The 20,501-nt window shown below is 41.0% G+C and overlaps 1 protein-coding gene across 4 annotated transcripts in view; it reads right to left on the reverse strand.

Annotated features, from left to right (window-relative positions):
* Positions 1-20,501, reverse strand: part of Spire1 (spire type actin nucleation factor 1) — a 106,396-nt gene that overhangs the window by 80,529 nt on the left and 5,366 nt on the right. For all 4 annotated transcript variants that reach the window (XM_051201079.1, XM_051201080.1, XM_051201081.1 and 1 more), the window contains exon 2: positions 7,509-7,543. In XM_051201079.1, coding sequence (XP_051057036.1) covers positions 7,509-7,543 — 35 coding nt within the window. The remainder of the gene's footprint in view (positions 1-7,508; positions 7,544-20,501) is intronic.

Raw genomic sequence — 20,501 nt, forward strand, 5'->3', positions numbered from 1 at the left:
GGTGGTGGCGGCAAATACACTTGGGAAGCAGAGGCAGGCAGATCTTAGGGAGTTCAAAACCAGCCTGGTCTACAAATATAAACAAAATCAAAGTGAGTTCTAGAACAGCTAGGGTTACACAGAGAAACCCTGTCTCTAAAACCAAACCAAACCAAACCAAAACAACAACAAAGGAATAAACAAACCCTGCTCCAATCTCCACAGTTCTGCTTCTTTCCCAATCACAGTGCTTCTTTGGCCTCTTCATATAACCTGAGCACCCCTTACTGGAACTCAGTCATTGTTTCATTTCCCACCAGCCATTCCTGCTTTCGGGGCTCGAGAGGTAATGATATGGAGGGGAAACCTGTGCTATGAGCAGGTGACAGATGCTGCTTTAACCCATGCACAGACACTGAAGACTCACCTAGACAGGTAGGAGCCAGGACAGCTTTCCTATGCCACACTGGTACCAACAACTAAGGAAAGACTGATTCTGAATGCCTGTGCCTGGCTGTTCTGCGTTTGTTCAATGACTTTCATCTCAGGGTCCCCAAAGTAAATTTGATTGCTTCAAAGACATGCTTGGCATGGAAGAAAAGAAAAGCTGCAGAGTAACAGTTGGCTGAGAATTATACACCAACAGCTGCAACTCCTGAGTTCTCTTGTACTAATAGCGCTCGACAAGCAAAGTAGATAAGCTTTCCACTGCTTTTTCAGAGCTCTTCAAAGGCTGGAAACAACTGCATTAATTTCTTGACACCACTTTCCAGGAAGTCTGTGACAGCTAATATTGGTATCTACTCAACACACCTAGGAAGAGAGAAGTCAACTGAGAAATCGCCTCTATCAGATTGCCCTGTGGGCATGTCTGTGGGCATTTTCTGGGTTGCTAACTAAAGTAGGCAAGTCCAGTACACTATGGGTGGTATCATTCCTAGGCAGCAGGGCCTGGACTGTATAGGTAGTAGAACACAAGGCTGAGAGCAAAGCAGTAAGTAAGCAGTATACGCCATGGTCTTCTGACTTGAGCTCTTGCCCTGGATTGTGACCTGTAAAGCAAACTAAACCCTTTCATCCCCACATTGGTTTTGGCTGTTGTTACTACAACAACAGAAAGCAAACTAGGACAGTGTCTAATTAAATATGCTAGCTGAAGGAAAGAAGAATGGAATCCAGTGGCCCTCATGCCCACACTGTTGCATAGTTGGGTGTGTAGGCCCTGCCCAATGACATCTACTAGGGACTCCAGGAAGCTGGATAAGGTGGTGGGTGTGGATACAACTGGCCTGTCCTGGTGTCTGCAGGCCAAAGCAGAACACAGTCTGAATATTTTACATTTTTTATACAACAGACTTAGAATGAGTCACCAAAGGAAAGGGTATCAAATCATTGGCATTTCAAAATTATGAAATACATGGTAGAAACTTAGTAATAACTGTGACATTTGGGTGCATATTTTCTTTTACTTGCCTGGTATGACTATGTCTTTCTAACTATACACAATTATTTTTTTCTTACTGCACTTTAATTCATTTAGACTGGGTGCATGTGTATGGAAGAGGACACACATGTACCATGGCATTGCCTGTGGAGGTCAGAGGACAATCTTCTGGAGTCATGTCCACCATGTGGGTTCCAGGCTTGATAAACTCAAGTTGTCAGGTTTAGCTGCAGGTAACTACAATTATATTTTAAACTAAACTAGATATATACAATGTTTATAAGGCATCTCAAATCTAAAATTACCCCAGGAGCATTTCCAAATACTCTCCATGCTCCTAGGTTTTGTTAAAACAAGTCTAATGACATTTAATGACCACAGAAGAAATGGAAAGGGCTCTCCCCTTACACTTGCTTTCAGGCTGTGTTTGTCTCAACAGATGTGTAACATAAAGCACTGCTTATAGGTTTTTAATTAAAGTAAAACTGCATTAAACAAATTAACTAATAAAGCAAGAAAGCTTTCAATGTTAGCAATAAAACTTTTAATGTTATGATTTCTTTGTACTATTTTGAGATTTTTTTTCCATGGGTCTTAGTTTGTATCAAAATGAAAACTTTCAAAATCTTTTTGTTGCTGTTTTTCGAAACAGGGTTTCTCTGTAGCCCTGGATGTCCTGGAATTCACTCAGATGTGAAGTAATCTTTTTGTATACTGTGAAGATGTGTCATTATGATTGGTTTAGTTAAAAAGTTGAATGGCCAGTAGCTAGGCAGGATTTCCAAGCAGAGAGGACACTGGGAAGAAGGTGGCAGAGACTTCAGGAGTCACAGGACATATCTTTGATGAGCACAGTAGTTATCCAAATCAGGAAAATTATGGCCTCTACAATACAATGTATAATATATACTAAAATGTCAACAATTGTCCTCTAAATGTGTTCTCTGTATTTTGTTCCTTTAACCTAGCACAGTTCCTTAGTTTTGTCTTTATAGTGAGTACAGGTGGGCACAAAGCTCACGTCCCTGGGTCATGCACAGCTGGCAAGATACCTGAGTGGCAGGAGTGTGCTCTTACAGCACAGTGAATGGTGTGTCATATGGTTTGTGACCTCTGACTACAGTGACCCTGTGTTCCCCACATCCTGGTGGCCATGTAGATGAGACCTGCAATACACCTCTAGGCCAACAGGACATAGCAAAGATGACATGATGCCTGTGATTCCAAGTCCATGGCCATGTTCCCAGGGTTGGAGGAGCTTCTTGGCTGGCTCTGAGGAAGAGGTAGCCATACTGGAGTCTCACACAGAACTTGAGACAGCTGAGTAAATTTCCAGTCAATTGCCAGCAAAATCACCACCATTCTTCACCTCTTCACTGTGCTAGGGTTACAGGTAGGTGCCCCATGCTTCAGTTTGTAACACAAATAATAAAAACCCAGAGAGAGATGTTAGGGTTAAAGCTGAAGATCAAATAAGTAAAACAGCCAGCCACTGGAGACCTCTCACTGCTACCAATGCTCAGACCAAAAGGGCAAACCTGTCCTCAGATTGCATTTCCAGACTGCATTTGTCTCCACCAAACACACACTGCACTGAGTTCCTGTCTCCTCCTCCTAATATTCCTCTCTCCATCCAGACATATCACTCCTGTGTCCACCTCCCTAGTGCTGGGATTAAAGGTGTGAGGGCTGAGGGCTGCACCGAGGCCTTTCCCCAAGTTTCATTTTGGCTGAAACATGTCCCATGGCTTCAAAAGGCCATAACTTTAGTAGTCACTGGTGAGGCATGTGCAGGACAAAAGGACCCCAAGTTGATCTGTGAAAGTGCACTACCCTGACGGTGACAACATGCTAGATAAAGACAACATGGCACAGGGAAGCAGGCAATGGATGCCACCACCGACCAGCCATCTGAGCTTCGGCAAGTGTATAGTCCATCACGGTAGAAAGGCACAGCAGCAGGAGCAGGAGGCGGCAGGTCATACTGTCCACAGGAAGCAGAAGAGACCAGTGCTAGCACTCAGCTCACTTTCTCCTTTTCACCCTTTCATTCGGTGTGGGACCCTTGCCCGCAAGGCCATGCTGCCATAGTGAGGATGAATCTTCCCTCTTCAGCTAAACCTCTCTAGAAACTTCCTCACAAAGGTATCCACAAGTGTGTCTCCCAACTGATTCTAAAATCAACAGGAAAGATTAACATAGAAAGTTACTATGTGTCTCTATTCTTTAATTCTCTTCCCCAAAATGTCAATAGTTATAATATCAGCTTCATAAATTCGTTATTAAAATTAATGTCTCTATCAATGCCTGCCAGAGTGGACCCTCGGTAGTATTTAAAAATACATATAGGAGTATAAGTATTACAAAAAGTATTTTTGAACTGTGTTTAAGATCTAAGCATGAAGGACTGGAGAGTGGACTACACAGTTAAAGCAGGTATTACTAGTTTTACAGAGGACCAGAATTCTCTGCACCCATTCTGGATGGCTCACAACAGCCTGTAACTCCAGCTCCAGGGAATCCATTGCCTCTGGCCTTCATGAACACTGCACTCAAACACACATACCACACGCATATACATAACTAAAAATAAGTAAAAAATAAATCTTTTAAAATGTAAGCATGAGTGTTTTTAAGTTTCATTCAGTGAAGCTCCAGTTTTTCTGTTACTGCATAGATTACAATCACTCTATCAATAAGTGCCCAATTAAATGAGCTCAATCAAGATTAAGTAATGATAAAAGCTAACTTCAAGTTACATAATGGTTTAACCTTATGTTAAACTTAAACTTAAAACACAGCCAATTCCTCAGGAGAACAGCAGCCTGCTCTAGTTACTCATTTAGCCATTCTCTTTTCAAAGGAGAAAAGCCGAGTGCTCTGTGATTGGCAGCAGTTAATATACAAGACAGAATGGAACATGCTCAGATTGAACACTACAAATTCAGTTACAATCTAGTAATTTTAAGTTTGGCAATTTTATTCAAGGATTCCAGTAATACATACATACATACATTAAATAACAGTGGGAAAGCTTATAAAATGGCAATAGTAAAAGCTGTCCCTAATCCTGGATCAGAGTTGCCTTCTGCACAAGCAACTGCAAGCACAGCTCAGTCGCCCATTTATAAGTTTATAAGTTACCAGCCGGAGCTGGAGCCACTTCTGGAAGAGACAGAGAGGGCAGGTCTCCCTAGAACATTAAGAACACAAAAAAAGAGTGGCTGCCGGGCATGAGAATACTAAGATATGGGGTGGGACTTGTGAGGGAGGTGGGTGGGAGCTGACCATGAGGATGCCTAACAAAGGGCTGTGTTCATAAAATGCTGGAAATTATGCCTTCAAAATCCAAGTAGTCACACTTGGGTAGCAGAGGCAGGTGGATCTGTGCGAGTTCAAGGCCAGCCTGGTCTACAGAACTAGTTTCAGGACAGACTCCAAAACAATACAGAGAAAACTGTCTCAAAAAAATCAACAAACAAAACAAAAAACAAAAATCAAAACCAAGTAGTCAGCCCTGAAACCATATACATGGAAACAACCCAAAACAGACTCAGCAGGTTGCATTTATATAATTGTATTTATATTTGCATATGCATGCATGTATGTATGTATGTAACAATAATAAAAGAGAGCATGGGCTTGAGTGGGGGAGGGTTGGAGGCAGAGAACATGAAAGGGTTTGGCAGGAGGAAAAAGAAGAGAGAAATTATGTAATTATATTTTAATTAAAATTAAAATAATTTTAAGAACCAAAAAAAAAAAGGGGGAGAAATTTAATTGCCTATTAAAAAACCAAAAAAAATGCTTGAAGCCAGGCATGGTGACACATACCTGAACTCCCAACACTCAGGCAGTAGATGCAGGAAGCGTGTGAGTTATAGGCCAGTGTGTGCTCACAGTGAAAACCCGTCTTTATTTAAATGAACATCCCTAAAACAAATCACATGAAAGCTGAAAACTGTCCATGAGCGAAGACAAGAAAAAGAAAACAGCTAAGCTAGCCAAGGGTGTGTCACTGATACCCTAACAAGCAGAAGGCTGCAGCAGGAGTACCAGAAAGTGGTCTCTCTGTAGGCTGCTGTGAGGTGTGGCCATCAACAGTTTTACCCAGCAGTGAACCTTATAGGCTACAATAATGACCAGAATATGGCAAGACTGATATCCTTATGGACGCAATAGTGGCATGGATGTTAGAGAAACCAACACTTCCTACTGAATTTAAGGCCTTTCCACAGGAGGAAACCAGGTACCCTGGCACAGTCATCTGGCCACAACATGAGTGAACATGACCAAAGTATTGTATACATTTATGAAATCTCAAAGAATAAACAAAAATTCATATTTAAAAGCTAAACGGTAATTCCTATCACGATGTTTATGTGTTATTAAAACTCTATGTTAACTACATTGCTTTGATCAGGCTCCTACAGCCTCAGAAAAGGTAATTTTATTTTCCTCCTTGAGCTTACAGACCCTGCTTAGGAATCAGGATATTCCTGATCCCTTTCAAGGAAGATTAACAACATGCTACATCAAGACATGCTTCATATTCATCCAGCCTTCCTTCACAGTAACCCATCATCAATAGACTCTAGAAAACTGGGAAGAGAGGGCACTGATCACCCCTCCCACCACCACCCACACCTACTTATAAGCTCAGGATCGGACACATGTATAGTCCCAACACGGCCAACTCTGTACACATCTGACACATGTACATAGTCCTGACACAGCCAGCTCTGTACTTTCTTAGCCCGGCCTTCATGTCAGCAAGAGCGCAAAAGGCTTCTACCTCACACTGGGATACGGGAGTCTCTTTCTTCAAGAGAAAATCAACAAGACACCAGGACTGGCTCTCAAAAGTACTCCTTGTAGCCCAATGCACCCACTCTCTCACTCTCAGGACCGGCCTTCATGTCACCCAGCAGGGACTCCACATTGCTGTCTCAGTACTCTAGCTTCCTCTCTTGACAAGTTCATTTCTCAGGAACAAGTTGCACTTGCAGGCACTCTCCAGCCCAAAAACCAAAAACTAACACATCATTGCTAAAGAACTTTTATTGATACAACCTGTAAACTACTAACATTCACAATGCTAGAAATCAAAAAAAAATTTAGAGATACTTATTAATTTATCCACTTAAACCTGCAGCAATTAATATAAATAACACTTTTAAGGAAGAAAACAACTACTGTTGAACAACAACAACCAAAAGATCGATCGATCATTCATTCATTCATTCATTCATTCATTCATTCATTCATTCATTCATTCATTTATGACAAGGTTTCTCTGTGTAACAGCTCTGGCTCTCCTGGAATTAGCTCTGTAGACCAGGTTGGCCTCAAACTCACTGAGATCCGACTGCCTCTGCCTCCCAAGTGCTAGGCTTAAAGGCGTGCGCCTCCATCACTAGCTACCATCTCTTAAATATTTAGGCATTAACAAGGTTTCTGATTTTCAGTCTAAGGATGGTGCTGTGCTATTGGATAGGATGGCACACATACAGGCAGCCTGGCATCTAATGTTATCCTTGAAATCCCTGCAAGGAACACAAGCAATCATGCAGAAACTCCTCAAATTTCACGTGGGAATCCTGAATAAAATTATCAAAGGTATTTCAAGATGGTGAACCCACTTTTAGAAATAGCCAAGCATTTCACATTATTAATCTCACTGAAACAATGCCCATGTCTTATTTATTTATTTATTTATCTATTTTGTTTTACTAAAGAAGCACTATGTAAGCTTCCCCTTTTGAGCATGTTATCATCATGACACTTCAGACAGTATTATGAGAAAATAAACTAAACATAATTCTTATTCAGGGCTCAGGATGTTAAGTCATTTTACAAATACAGGAAATAAGCTATGTGTAAGCCATTTCTTCTAATGTTATAGACAAGTGGACAAGGTAACTGAAATTTTTACGCTGCTCTTCATGAATAGTGAAGATATGTGCCTGTCCTCAATGTATCATGATCTGAAAACAGAGAAACAAACCCACAGCAAGAGTTCACTACTCGAGTCATGTCAAAAAGTATGAGACTGTTTTACAGAAGTAGCCATACATCTTCTTACCTCTGTTTCTGTACAATGTGAATATCCCAATTTACCTGTAATAAAATACAGAAAGTTACTTTCAGATGATTAAGGGCTTTTTAAATCACCAATAATATATATTCAAGCAAATACAGCCATCACTTCATTAAACATATTAGACATATGAAAAATAACAAGTGCTAAAGTGATTTTTTTTTTTTTTTTAATACAAAGTTGTTAGTTCTTTCAGTTACTAGGCGGGTTGCATACTCATAGTCCCAGAATTCAAGAGGCTGGAGAAAGGCGATCATTTCAAGTTCTGAGCTGGCCTGGTCTACAGAGCAAGGTCCAGGACAACTAGGACTAATGAGACTGCCACCAAAAAGAATGAAAGAATTTACTTTTTAAAGAAAAAAATCTGCACTTATGATCACAAGAGGTGGCGGGGCGGCGGGGGGGGGGGGGGGAATGTGTGTGTGTGTGTAGCCTGAAGCAAAGACAGAGGCAGGTGGATCTCTGTGAGTTCAAGGCCAGCCAGGGCTATACAGTGAGACAATGTCTCAAAAATACAAACAGAAAAAGACAGGCAGACACTGACTCTTAGACTGAGGCAGTGGTGTCTAGAGTTTTAGACCAGCAGGAATTAGAGAGTGAGGCCTTGTATCAAAACAAAACAACAAAGAAGAAAAAAGACACTCTCATATAGGCTAGTTTTGTGTGTCAACTTGACACAAGCTAGAGTCACCAGAGAGGAAGGAGCCTCAGTTGATCCAACTGTAAGGCATTTTCTCAATTAGTGATCAATGGGGGAGGGTCCAGACCATGGTAGGTGTTATCATCCTTGGGCTAGTGGTCCTGGGTTCTATAAGAAAACAGACTGAGCAAGCCATGGGAAGCAAGTCAGTAAGTAGCACCCCTCCATGGCCTCTGCATCAGTTCCTGTCTCCAGGATCCAGCCCTTCATGAGTTCCTGTCCTAACTTCCTTCAGTGATGAACAGCAATGCTGAAGTGTAAGGCAAAGAAACCCTTTCCTCCGCAACCTGCTTTTTGGTCATGGTGTTCCACTGCAGCAATAGAAACCCTAAATAAGACATCTCTATGACTCAACAACAACTGGCTATACCAACAATAGTGTTTTCTCTCATCAATGAGACACAATACCCAAGAACTTGTACACATATATTTTGTCAATTTGGAACAAAAATCATACTATGAAGATAGAAGGAACTACTTTTAAGAGTAATTTATTTAAACAAAAAAATAGATAGTAACTTTACATTTGGGAAGTAAAAACTTTAATTTTCCCATCTATGCCTTTTTTCTTACTATTATTTATTTGTATATGTGTGTACATAAACAGGTGCCATAGCACATGTGTGTTGAGAAGGCTTTCCACCATGCAGGTCCTGAGGATTGAACTCAGGTTTGGCGGCAAGCACCTTTAACTCATTTAGCCACCTTAGGGACCCCATCTGCTTTTCTCAAGCATCACTGACTGAGGCACAGACACATCTGCATAGCCTTTCCCTCCAGTACTACTATCCTATCAACTCCCACTCCTCCCAGCCCGCTACACCCACACCTATTCCACGGTAGTGGTTCTATCATGTCTGAAATGTTCAATGCTTAAAAAGGATTTACCCATCTTGCTGTTTATGCAGACATCATCAAAGAAAAGCATAAATAATCTTATCTGTATGCCACCCAATCCTTAAAATGAAAAATACAGTCGAAGCCCACAGTTTCTTAATGTCTAATGATCTTAATGTAATCCTATGTAATATACAATAGTGGCTGAAACTCAGAATAGAAAACAGGGACCTTAGGTCTTATAAAATATAAAGTACATACAAGCAATAAAAAATTGTATATACAAGACTTTTATATATAGCAAGTTGAACTTGAAAACCCAGCTCTGCACACCAAAAAATGGGGAAAAGCTCACTCTGCAAAGGCACACCAACCCATCCTGCCCAATTCAGAGGCCCTGGGAACCCTCAGGAGACTGGCTGACACTGGCTAGGACAACTATAAGAAGCTGTGAACAACTTTGTGCACCTGAAAATAATGGGAGTGCTTAAGGGATTATTATATGACATTTAAAAACATAGGTTACTGAAATCAGATTCCTTTTAATCTCACCTGATACAAAACAAAAATTACTTTTCTCTAAGAATACCAAATCTTCGTGTCATGTGCAAAACGGCACTTGGTTATCCTACACGACTGCTAAGCACCACAGGAACACAAGTAGGTTGGGAGCACAGTATTCCCAACCACCTACAAAACTCTGTCATCCAACGCCACACCCAGGCGCTGACCTAGGATCGGAAATCCTAATCACACATCATCAGAGCTAAAAGGGTGGCAATGACTGCACAGTCCATTCACTCTGCAGATGAGCCATGGGAGCCAGAGAAGTCAAATGACTGGCACATACTCAAGGGCCCACACAGCAGGTGGGAGGGCTACAGGACACTCCAGGACTTACCTAGCCTTGTCATACATACTAGCATGGTTTTATTACCTGCCCTCCATTGCTATTGCCAAAGTCAGGAGGGGAAATTACAGGCATGCCGTACTAGCATTTAAACTGCTTTCTTCAAGTGCTGGCTGCCTCTGCCTCGGAGAAACAATATTTATCCAAGGAACCCCTCTCAAACCCAAAAATCCATGATTTCACCCTTCTTTGTTTTCAATAGCTTAAACTATAGTAGGCCCTAACAAATCTTCAGATTATAATCACAGTGAATTAACTCTTTCAATCAAGTAATAATTTCATTAGGTTACATTTAAGACAGTTTTGTTTGTTTTTGTTGTTTTGTTTTTCAAGACAGGGTTTCTCTGTGTTGCCCTGGCAGTCCTAGAACTTGCTTTGTAGACAAGGCTGGCCTCGAATTTACAGAGATCCACCTGCCTCGGCTTCCCGAGTGCTAGGATTAAAGGCATGTGGTACCACCACCCACTTTAAACCCATTTTTTTTTATAATAATTTACTTTTAATTTTATGTGTATTGGTGTTTTGCCTATGTCTATGTGACAGTGTTGGATCCCCTGGAACTGAGTAACAGACAGTTATGAGCTGCCACGTGGGTGCTGGGAATTGAACCCAGGTCCTCTAGAAGAGCAGTCAGTGCTCTCTAGTCCTTAAATTCATATTTTTAACTCAATGTATAAGATCTGCTGTGCTCTGAAGACCTCTTCATGGCCTACCAATTAGGAAAAACCTATCTTCCTTTAAAGGGTCAAATGATGTTAAGTAACAAAGTAGTTTCTGGTAGACAATGCTTGTTATTTTAAAAACAAAACAAAATTGCATTTGCAATTTTTAAATCTGAATTCATGTGTGTGTGTTCGCACATACAGAGCATGTGTGGAAGTCAGAGAACCACTCTCCACTGGGAAATGTTGATTCTCTCCTTCCAGCATGTGGATCCCAGGCTACAAGTCAGGTGTGTGTTACCAATCACCTTAACAGATGAGCCTCTCATCAGCCCTTCTACAGACATTTTTAACCTTGAGCGTAAATGACCATCCAATATGTTCTAGATGTCTCAGGAAGAACATCTGTGAATGCCTCAACTCTGACTGTTCAGGGTTAGGTATTACATACCACACACACACAGGCACACACCCGTCAGTACAACTAAATGTTAATAAACTATACAGCCTACCTGTAGAAATTAATGTAGTTTCAGAAAAACAAACAAACAAACAAACAAAGAAACCACATTTTCCCATGTAGATGAATATTATTTTTAAATGAAGGTAGACAGCTTTCTCTGGAGCAACAAGCCTCAACATACTTGCTGAATTATCAGTAGGATGCAAATTAGTTGAGTTAAAATAAGCAAGGTATAACCATCAAAAGATACAATTTCCAAAAACTTCAAGCTAAATGGCTGAAATTTTTTCCTATGTGATTCAGCTCCAACTGTTAGACACGTCTGACTATGTGTAAACATGTCTTTTTGTGTGTGCTAAAACTGAAAGATACCAACAGGGATGCACCCTAACAACTTAGCCAATCCCTTTCATTTGTCCCATAAATTCATGAACACCTGCTAAACACCATGTATAAAAATTAATATGGATAGAGCAAGCCAGACATAGCCCTAGCTCTACAGTACTTACTTTTTCGTAAATGTAGACAAAAATTAACAGTGACAACTGGTAATATGCTATTGGGGCACAAAAGAAAAAGAAAATAACAGAAATGGCTCAACTCGGGTTAGTCAGGCAAGCCCTCTTGAGGATATTTAAACAAGGACTTTCATTTTGGATAGGGCTGACTTGGGACAGGAGGAAGAGCCTGTTGGAGAACCAGGAGGGAGCCTGAGTCCTAGATACATCTGGTGCGCAGGTAGCACAGGCTGTGTTGGGAAAAGCAGGCAGGGCAGGCAGATCACAGAGCCCCAGGCCTTTAGGTGTGCTTTAAAACACAAGGGGATGCTAACCGAGAGTAATGATACACACCTTTAATCCCAGCACTAGATGCAGAGATAAGGAGAGTCTATAAGTGTGGCAAGCCTGGTCTACATAGCAAGTTCCTGGCCATGCAAGGCTACATAGCCTCACAGTGAGATCTTGTCTCAAAAAATGAGTGAGCCGACTGTATTTCCAGGTCAGCCTTGTCCAGAGGGGCACAGTGCAAGCACAGGCCAGCCAGGAGGCTGCTGTCATTCTAGAGAGCGAGGGGGATGGGCAGCCCAAGGGACAGCTACAGGGTTGTCAAAGAGCAGTCAAAAGACAGTCGAAGATTGGGGATTTAGTTCAGGGGCAGAATGTGTGTTTATAGAGTGTAAGGCACTGGGTACAATTTCCCAGTGCAAGCATAGTAGTTAACTTTAAGTACAAGGGCTGAGGAAAAGGACTGTTCCAGGCCAACCTGGGCTACACAGTTACAAATTCCAAGCCAGCAGAGGTTATACAAGACTCTGTATCTGAATTGGGGGGGGGGGGGTATTGAGATTTAAGGTAGCTGTCACATTAATAATAAAAAAGCATAATTCTGAATAATGAACAGGCTGAAATTTAGCAATTAGAAAACTTCCTGCAATCTAACAACACAACTTTTTCAAAGATCAGGACCACTGAGGAACGTCATTATATTTTAGTTCCCTATTAATATATTAGTATACACCATGTTGTGGTGGTACACACCTTAAATCCAGAGCTCTGGAGGCAGAGGCAGGCAGAGACCAGCCTGGTCTACAGAATGAGTTCCAGGACAGCTAGAGCTATAGAGTAACCTGTCTTGTAAAAAAACGAACAAACAAACAAAAAACAAAAACAACAAACATTATTGATTGATTGATTGATTTGTTTATGTGTGTGTGTGAGAGAGAGAGAAACAGGGGGAGAGGGAGAGGCGGGGTCCTCTCCCTCTACAATGTAGTCTGAGGATCTAACTCACATCACCAGACTTTACCCACTCACCTGGGAACCATCTTATTGACCTTTCTATCTCTTGTACTTTTCTACCTCTCTTTAGACACAACTTGGCTACCCATTTCCACCTCTCTCTCCCCCCTCCCTCCCCACACCCCTCCAGGGTCTCACTATTTAGCCTTAGCTGGTCTAGGGTTCCCTATGGATACCAGTGGCCTCTGCCTTCTGAGTAGCGCTGGGTCTGGGATGAAGCTGTGCACCACCATGTCTGGTTTTCCACTTAACTCTTTCTTACTAATTCTCTATCAACAATAGAAGGCTGCTAAGTTTCTTTTTGTTTTGTCTTTTTCAAGACAGAGTTTCTCTGTGCACATCTTTAACTCCAGCACCCAAAAAGAAGATGCCAGGAGGATTTCCAGTCTGAGGCTAGCTGGGACTACATAGTGAAACCCTGGCTCAAATGAAGAAGGAAGAAAAAGGAAGAAGAGAGCAGCGGCAGAAGTGAAGAAGGGAGCAGAGGAAGACATGAACTAATGAAGCTATCAAAACTATCTAGGTTGGCTTGGGGGTGTAGCTCAGTGGTGTAACACTTGCCCAGTGCATGTAAGTTCCTGGGTTTAATCCCCAGTAGTGAAAGAGGAAAAGAAAAATACATAAATAAAAAACACATACACTTTTAGTTGTTTAACTTTTACTATGTTTATTAACAAGAAATAAAAATTCTTTAATTTTCTACTTATACATATATTAATTTAAAAAATGACTAAGTTCTTGATCTGTCTTGAGTAAGGGGGGGGGCTCACTATGTTGTCCAGTCTAGTATGGAAATCACTAGCATTCAGCTCTAGTGTGCCTAAATTCTCTAAAGATAAACAGAACGGAATAAGCACTACCAAAGACCATGAGAGCCTGAGGCCACGATGCTAATGAATGGTCAATTTTCCAAGACTTAATTCTATATACATCAGGCAATAGTTCAAATGTCTCATTTAAGCCACATCTCAAATGAAATGTTACAGAAATCAACACAGTCTTCTTGATATAAAAAAGACCTCCTCTACTTCCCAGAGGACTTAAGGTAGCTAGGCTAAATAGTCAACACACAACTAACAATCAGTTGGAAAGAAACTGAACTCAAGAATATATGCATGAAAAGTTACTTGTGTCTCTACCAAGGCCAGCTAATGAAGAAGAGACAATTTCTCCACCAGAGGGTCTTGGGGAAACTGGATATCCACTTACAGGAGAAATTAAGAAAGACTCTTATTTCATCCAAAAAATTAACATCAATCAAAGACCTAACATGAAGAACCCCCTAAAACTTAACCACAATAAGAAGAAAAATAGCCCAATTCAAATCTGGTTGAAAGGACTTAAATGGATACTTCTGCAAATGGCCCATAATCAGACAGTGAGCATCATCAGCCACAGTGAGGACTCCATCAGTCAACATGCTATGGTGAATAGAGTTGCCTCCTCTAGATAGGTCACAGACTCATGGAAATCATGCAGAACTATGAATGGTGATCAGACACTAGCTTTCTCTGACAGTCTGAAGAAATTCTCCCTAGCTCATAAGTCTATTCAAATGACCTTTTCATAGACCCAGGGTAACTACAAACACCTACATTCCACATTTTGTCAGCCTCATGTTCTGAACTTCAAAATATAGAGTTGATATTGTTTTAGAATTTGCCAATGTTCAGTCAAGGATCTTCAAATGCTTTTCACAAAAAGATAGGAAAATGCCTTTGCACCATGTTTGAGCAGACAATATATCCTCATGTACAGTCTCACAAGCTGAACAAACAACTCACATTTTTACAAAAAAAAAAAAAAAAAAAAAACCAAAAACCAGAACCAAAAGGCCAAGTGGCTTACCAGAGGCTTTAACTACACATTAAACCTCAGAACCAAGAATCTAATCCTACAATCCAATGCAGTCCTGTGCTATCAGGGGATATCAAAGGTGGTTCGCATGCATCTGAAAAAGCAAAGGAACTTGGTAGAAATTAACATGACTCTACCTGGAAAATAAGCTGCACACCACCTTAATTTCCATGCAGCATAAATCATCATCTTCCCACCTTAATCTAACCTGCTCCTCCTGCCTTCCCTATACCCCAGGTAGGAGTCTGAGAGCCTTCCAGGCTTCCTTCTTTTTCCACCTACATATCAAAACAAAAGAGCCATGCCATTTCATGGTCCATTTTCTAAAGCACCAACCCGACTTTCTATTCTTACTGCTCTGGTTCAAATCTTCATCATCTCTGGTCTGAAGCTGAAATAGCTGCAAATGGTTTATCAACTCAAAAGGCAACTAATACCTAAGGTAGCATGAAATGCCAACTGGTGTCTGTCCAATTACATTTTGTAGAAGCTATTTTATTTTGTTGAGGCTAGATTTTGCTGGTAGCCCTGGTTGGCCTGGTACTCAATATGTAGCCTAGGTTAGCCTCAAATAATCCTTCTTTCTCATCCTCCCAAGGGCTGGGATCACAGGCATACGGTAAGACAAGTACTTTCTACAAAATCTGTAGATCTTTCTAAAAAAGAATAATCTTTATCCATTTTCCAGTTTAAATTCCTTATATGCTCTCCACTGCCCCTCCAACCTATAGACACAAACAATAGTATGGCTCCAAATAAACATGCCTTTCCAGCCTGTCTCACTCCCCACCACTCCCACACACATCCTATGCTCCAGGCACAGTGAACACCCACCATAAAGTAGACAAACAGGTTCAACCTCACATGCCAAGTCCAGATAATTGTAGTGGCTGCCTGAAGCATCCTGTTGAGAACTCTAGAGGTTGCTCATAAATTTAGCAGCAAAAAAATCATGACATATTAGTAAGCAGTGTTTGCTTCTGGCATGGGAACGGGTAGTACATCAAGCATCACACAGGTGGTACATTGGCCCATGGATACTATATGATATGCTTCCACGTTTCTAGACCTTTCCATGTACATACTTCTGTCTGTGTGGACACTACTTCACACTTCATCCTTCACAGCTTCCAAGCTCAGTTTCCCATGTACAACTTGCTTGTTAACCATCATGGGGCTCAGTTTCTAGAGTCTCTAGCCTTTTGAATTACTGTACTATGTTGTACACAGATTACACATCTGTGAGCATCTTTGTGAAGGTGCACTCTGTACTTATGTGCACCTTCAATGTCTAGCACAGTCCACTTGAAAGGCATGCAAATACTGGTGAAATGAGCAAATGGAAGACTTTAACAGGGATTCCTCAAATATAATACTTGGGTTTTCACTGAAACCTAAGAAGCCCAATCCAGCCATGTGCTTGGCTGATCACACACTCATCATTATCACTCAGAAACACAACATATTGGAGAAGCATACTGGGTATAGTAGAGAAAGTGGAGAGTATGAGAAGACAGCAGTCCTATATAAAAAAATGGAAAAAAGCACTAGCACAAGCAGTGTGAAAACATGTAAGATTTAAAGTTTTCAAAAGCTAAATATAGCCCCTGAGGTTGTTATTATTAAGATTATAATTCTTCCAGGGTTGGCCTGGAACTCCCTATGTAAACAAAGTTAATCTCAAACTCAGAGACCAACCTGCCTCTGCCAGGATTCACACATTGCATATACCATTTATTTGCCATGGCTCCCTGGTCTCTTCAAAACTGAGACATTTTCTTTTTGGTTGAAACAGAGTCTTACTATGTAGTCCTCAATAGCCTGAAATACTTTAGGTAGACCAGGCTGGCATCCATCTCACAGAGATCTGCTTCCCTGTACTTCCAAACTGCTCAGATTAAAGGCATGTGCCACCATGCCCTGCCTTGACATGTTCTGAAGAATTACTGTAGCATGTGGATGTGCACGACAGGAGTTTGGGGGAGGGGGTTCATGTGCCACAGCATTCTAGGTCAGAAGACAATTTTGTGGAGTTGGTTCACTCTGCCTCCATGTGGGTTCCAGGGATCAACCTCAGATCTTCAAGCTTGCCAGTAGGTTATTTACCCACTGAGCCAGCCATCTCACCAACCCTCATTTCATTCCACTACTTTCAAATATACATTATTTATATAATCACCTGCTTGTCCCATAATGGTTTTAATTTTAAAAGTTTGTGAGATAGGTTAGAGAGATGATGGCTTGGTGGTTAAGCTCACAAGCTGAGGGCTAGAGAGATGGCTCAGAGGTTAAGAGCACTGGCTGTTCTTCCAGAAGTCCTGAGTTCAGTTCCCAGCACCCACATGGTGGCTCACAACCATCTACAGTGGAATCTGAGGCTTTCTTCTAGCATAAAATAGTACTTGCAGATAGAGCACACATATTCATTAAATAAATCTTAGAAAGTCTTAAAAAAAAAAAAAAAAAAAAAAAAGCATAAGCTGCTCTTTCAGGGTACCTGAGTTCAATTCCCAGCACCCATGTGGTTGCTCACAACTGTCTTCAGTTCCAGGGAAACCAACACCCTCTTCTGGCCTCCATGGGTACTGCCTGCATATGGTGCACAGTTACATGTACAGACAAAACATCCATACACATAAAATAAATAACTCTTAAGTGTGTGAGGTACAATTACTGTGGAAAACTGTAACTAACACACACTGTCTACTATAATGTTAAACACACAAATGAGAAGCTGAGAAGCAACTGCCCCTTCGGGCTTATCACTCAACGCAAATGCTACATTTACCAAAAGACACACTCAATAGCAGCATTATTCATGATATGGGAAAGCTGAATCCCAAATGTCAATGTAGAGTGGAATGAATCAACAGCATAGTCATACAAAGGAATGTGACACTAAAATATGAATCAACTACAACTATATTCAATACTCAGGACTGATTTCACAAAGTTCAGAAAGAGAAGTCAGACGAAATGTCTGGATCTCTCCATAAAGATGGAAAGCAGGTACATCTTAGGCATCAGCAGTTCTGACAATGCTGACTACAAGGGTGTACAGGGCAGAACTTTCCAGATGCTAGAAAAGTTCTGTTTTGTCATCTGAGTTCTGGCTGCATGCACACAACTGTGTTCACATTGTTACATACTTTTCTGTAGATTACATTTTAATTAAAATGTACCTTACAACTAGGACAAGAGCTGGCTATAACTCAGATGGTAAAGTGCTTGCCTTACATGCTCAAAAGCCTAGGGTTTCATCCCCAGCAATGCATAATCCAAGCATTCAAGTGAAGGCAGAAAGAACACAAGTACAAAGTCAACAACAAGGATCTCAATGGACATGCTGGCACAGAGCAGAGCTTTCAGGCCTGAACCCTAACAAAGAACTACAGGCAACTGGGGAGTGTTAAAGTTAAGAGAAATGGCCTTCTCAAAGAGAGTCCCCTAGTTGGTCAGTACTGAGATCATATACATACAGGTAACATTAAACAGACTGAGCAGGTTGTATTTATGCATTTAGGAACATGTTTTATGTAACAACAAAGAAAAACAGGCCTTGAGTTTAAGAAAGAGCAAGGAGAACAAATTAGGAGGAAAGGAGCCAAGTGAGTAGTGCATGCCTTTAATCCCAGCACTGGGGAGGCAGAGGCAGGCAGATCTCTGAGTTCGAGGCCAGCCTGGTCTACATGCCTTTCTTTACTTGTTACTTGTGGCTTGCTGTGTAACTGGGTGGCTGGCCCCTGATCTCCTCCTCTCCTTTTCCTTTTTTCACTCGTTGGTCTCTCTTCCCAGGTTTCTCCTCCTATTTATTCTCTCTGTCTGCCAGCCCCACCTATCCTTTCTCCTGCCTTGTTATTGACTATTTAGCTCTTAATTAGCCCAATGAGGTGTTTTAGACAGGCAAAGTAACACAGCTTCACAGAAGTAAACCAATGCAACATAAAAGAATGCAACACATCGTTATTATATTATATTATTATTTATATATTATTATATTATAATAAAAGTAGAAAATTTTTAAGTTTTTAAAAATAATAAAAAATCAGCCTGGCAGTGGTGGCGCATGCCTTTAATCCCAGCACTCAGGAGTCAGAGGGAGGTGAACCTCTTTAAGTTCTAGGCCTGCCTGGTTCACAAATCAAGTTCCAGGACAGCCAGAGCTGTTACACGGAGAGACCCTGTCTTGAAAAAAATAAAAAAACAGTAAGATAATTAATATATAAGAGGTGGCAAACAGTAGTTTATAAAATCCAAATTTCAGTAAGCAAACTACATGTAAACAACTCTGAACTAAAGTTGAAGATTGGAGTTTTGGAGATGGGCGAGTGCTTAGCAGTAGAGTGAATGCCCATTGTAAACAAGGCCCTGGGTATGACTCATAACAATACAATAAAACAAAAAACCCACTTTAAATTATATTTATTTTTAAGTATCATTTCTAAGCAATCATATAGAAAGGTAAAAATAACTTTTGGTGCAAAAATAACTTGGTAAACACTGTCTTGACCAACTACCAGAACTAACATCAATGTTACACGGATGCCATGTGCCTGGATATGATGGAAGGAGACGAGACTTCATTACTCTGGTATTCTTCCCCCCAAACCTACAGCCCTGTCTAGTCGGGAAAACACAAGGCAAAGCCAAGCTTGTGAAAAACTCCCACAGATCCAAAGAGACTAGGGACATGGCATGTAAATATAAGACACACTTGTTGTTGGCTCCTGGTGGCCTTTCCTCTTTTCTTGTTTGTTCCATTTTGTTTTGGGCTCTCTGTAAGTAGCCCTGGCTGACCTGGAATTTGCTACGTAGACAGGATGGCTTTGAACTAGAGTTTCAAGGGTCTCTGCCTCCTGAGTGCTGACACTGAAAGAGTGCACCAGCCCAGCCCAAAACACAGAACTTTAATGGTGCTGATACAGGAGACAGGTGGGAACTGTTTCTATGCCACAGAAGCTGTGACACCATGATTTTAACATGACAAATAAACAGCATGACTGACTGGCCCTGCTGTGTTCTACTCTCTCTGGGCTAACTATGTAGACCAGGCTGTTCAAACTTAAGTCTCAATATCTTAATATGATGAAACTATTTACATCCCTTTGCATAGGCAGAGACACAGAACTCTACAAGGTATCGTTCACAAATTTCTCCCTAGAATGTGGTGGCTATTTCCTGATAATCCAACACAGTAAGTATTTGAGGAGTAAACTGAAGTTAAAGGTGACAGCAATTTTATCCAGTCAGGTTTCATTTTGCAAATGAGCATTTGAACACGTGGTTAAACCTTCCCAGGTGCCTGGAAAGAGACTAGATGAGTAAGAGACTTGACATTTAAGCAGTATTAACTTCTTGGTAATTTCACCACTGTATTTATACTTTTTTCTCCTTACAACTATTTATGTTTTAACTGCACTGGAAACTAGAATTACTGCCTGCATATAATATAAATTCAAGACATGTTTGTTAAATTGAACTAGTCTGACACGTGAAACAAAGACAATTCTTATTCTTGTAATTAATAATGTATTTTGGCAGTCTGTGATGCCAGCACTGACTCCCCAGACATCCATCTACCCTGGACTCATACACATATACCCTTACACAGACAGCTGATAGTGACAAGGATATGAACACTCCAGACACAGCAAGAGTGGATTGAAGCATTCCGAAGCGGTTTTCACTGTGCCCACCTTTACACCCACACTGCCTCTTTAGAATCAAATAGACCACTGTCCTCACATCAG

The sequence above is a fragment of the Phodopus roborovskii genome, unplaced genomic scaffold, assembly GCF_943737965.1.
Source record: "Phodopus roborovskii unplaced genomic scaffold, PHOROB, whole genome shotgun sequence".
In the NCBI taxonomy this organism is placed as follows: domain Eukaryota; kingdom Metazoa; phylum Chordata; class Mammalia; order Rodentia; family Cricetidae; genus Phodopus; species Phodopus roborovskii.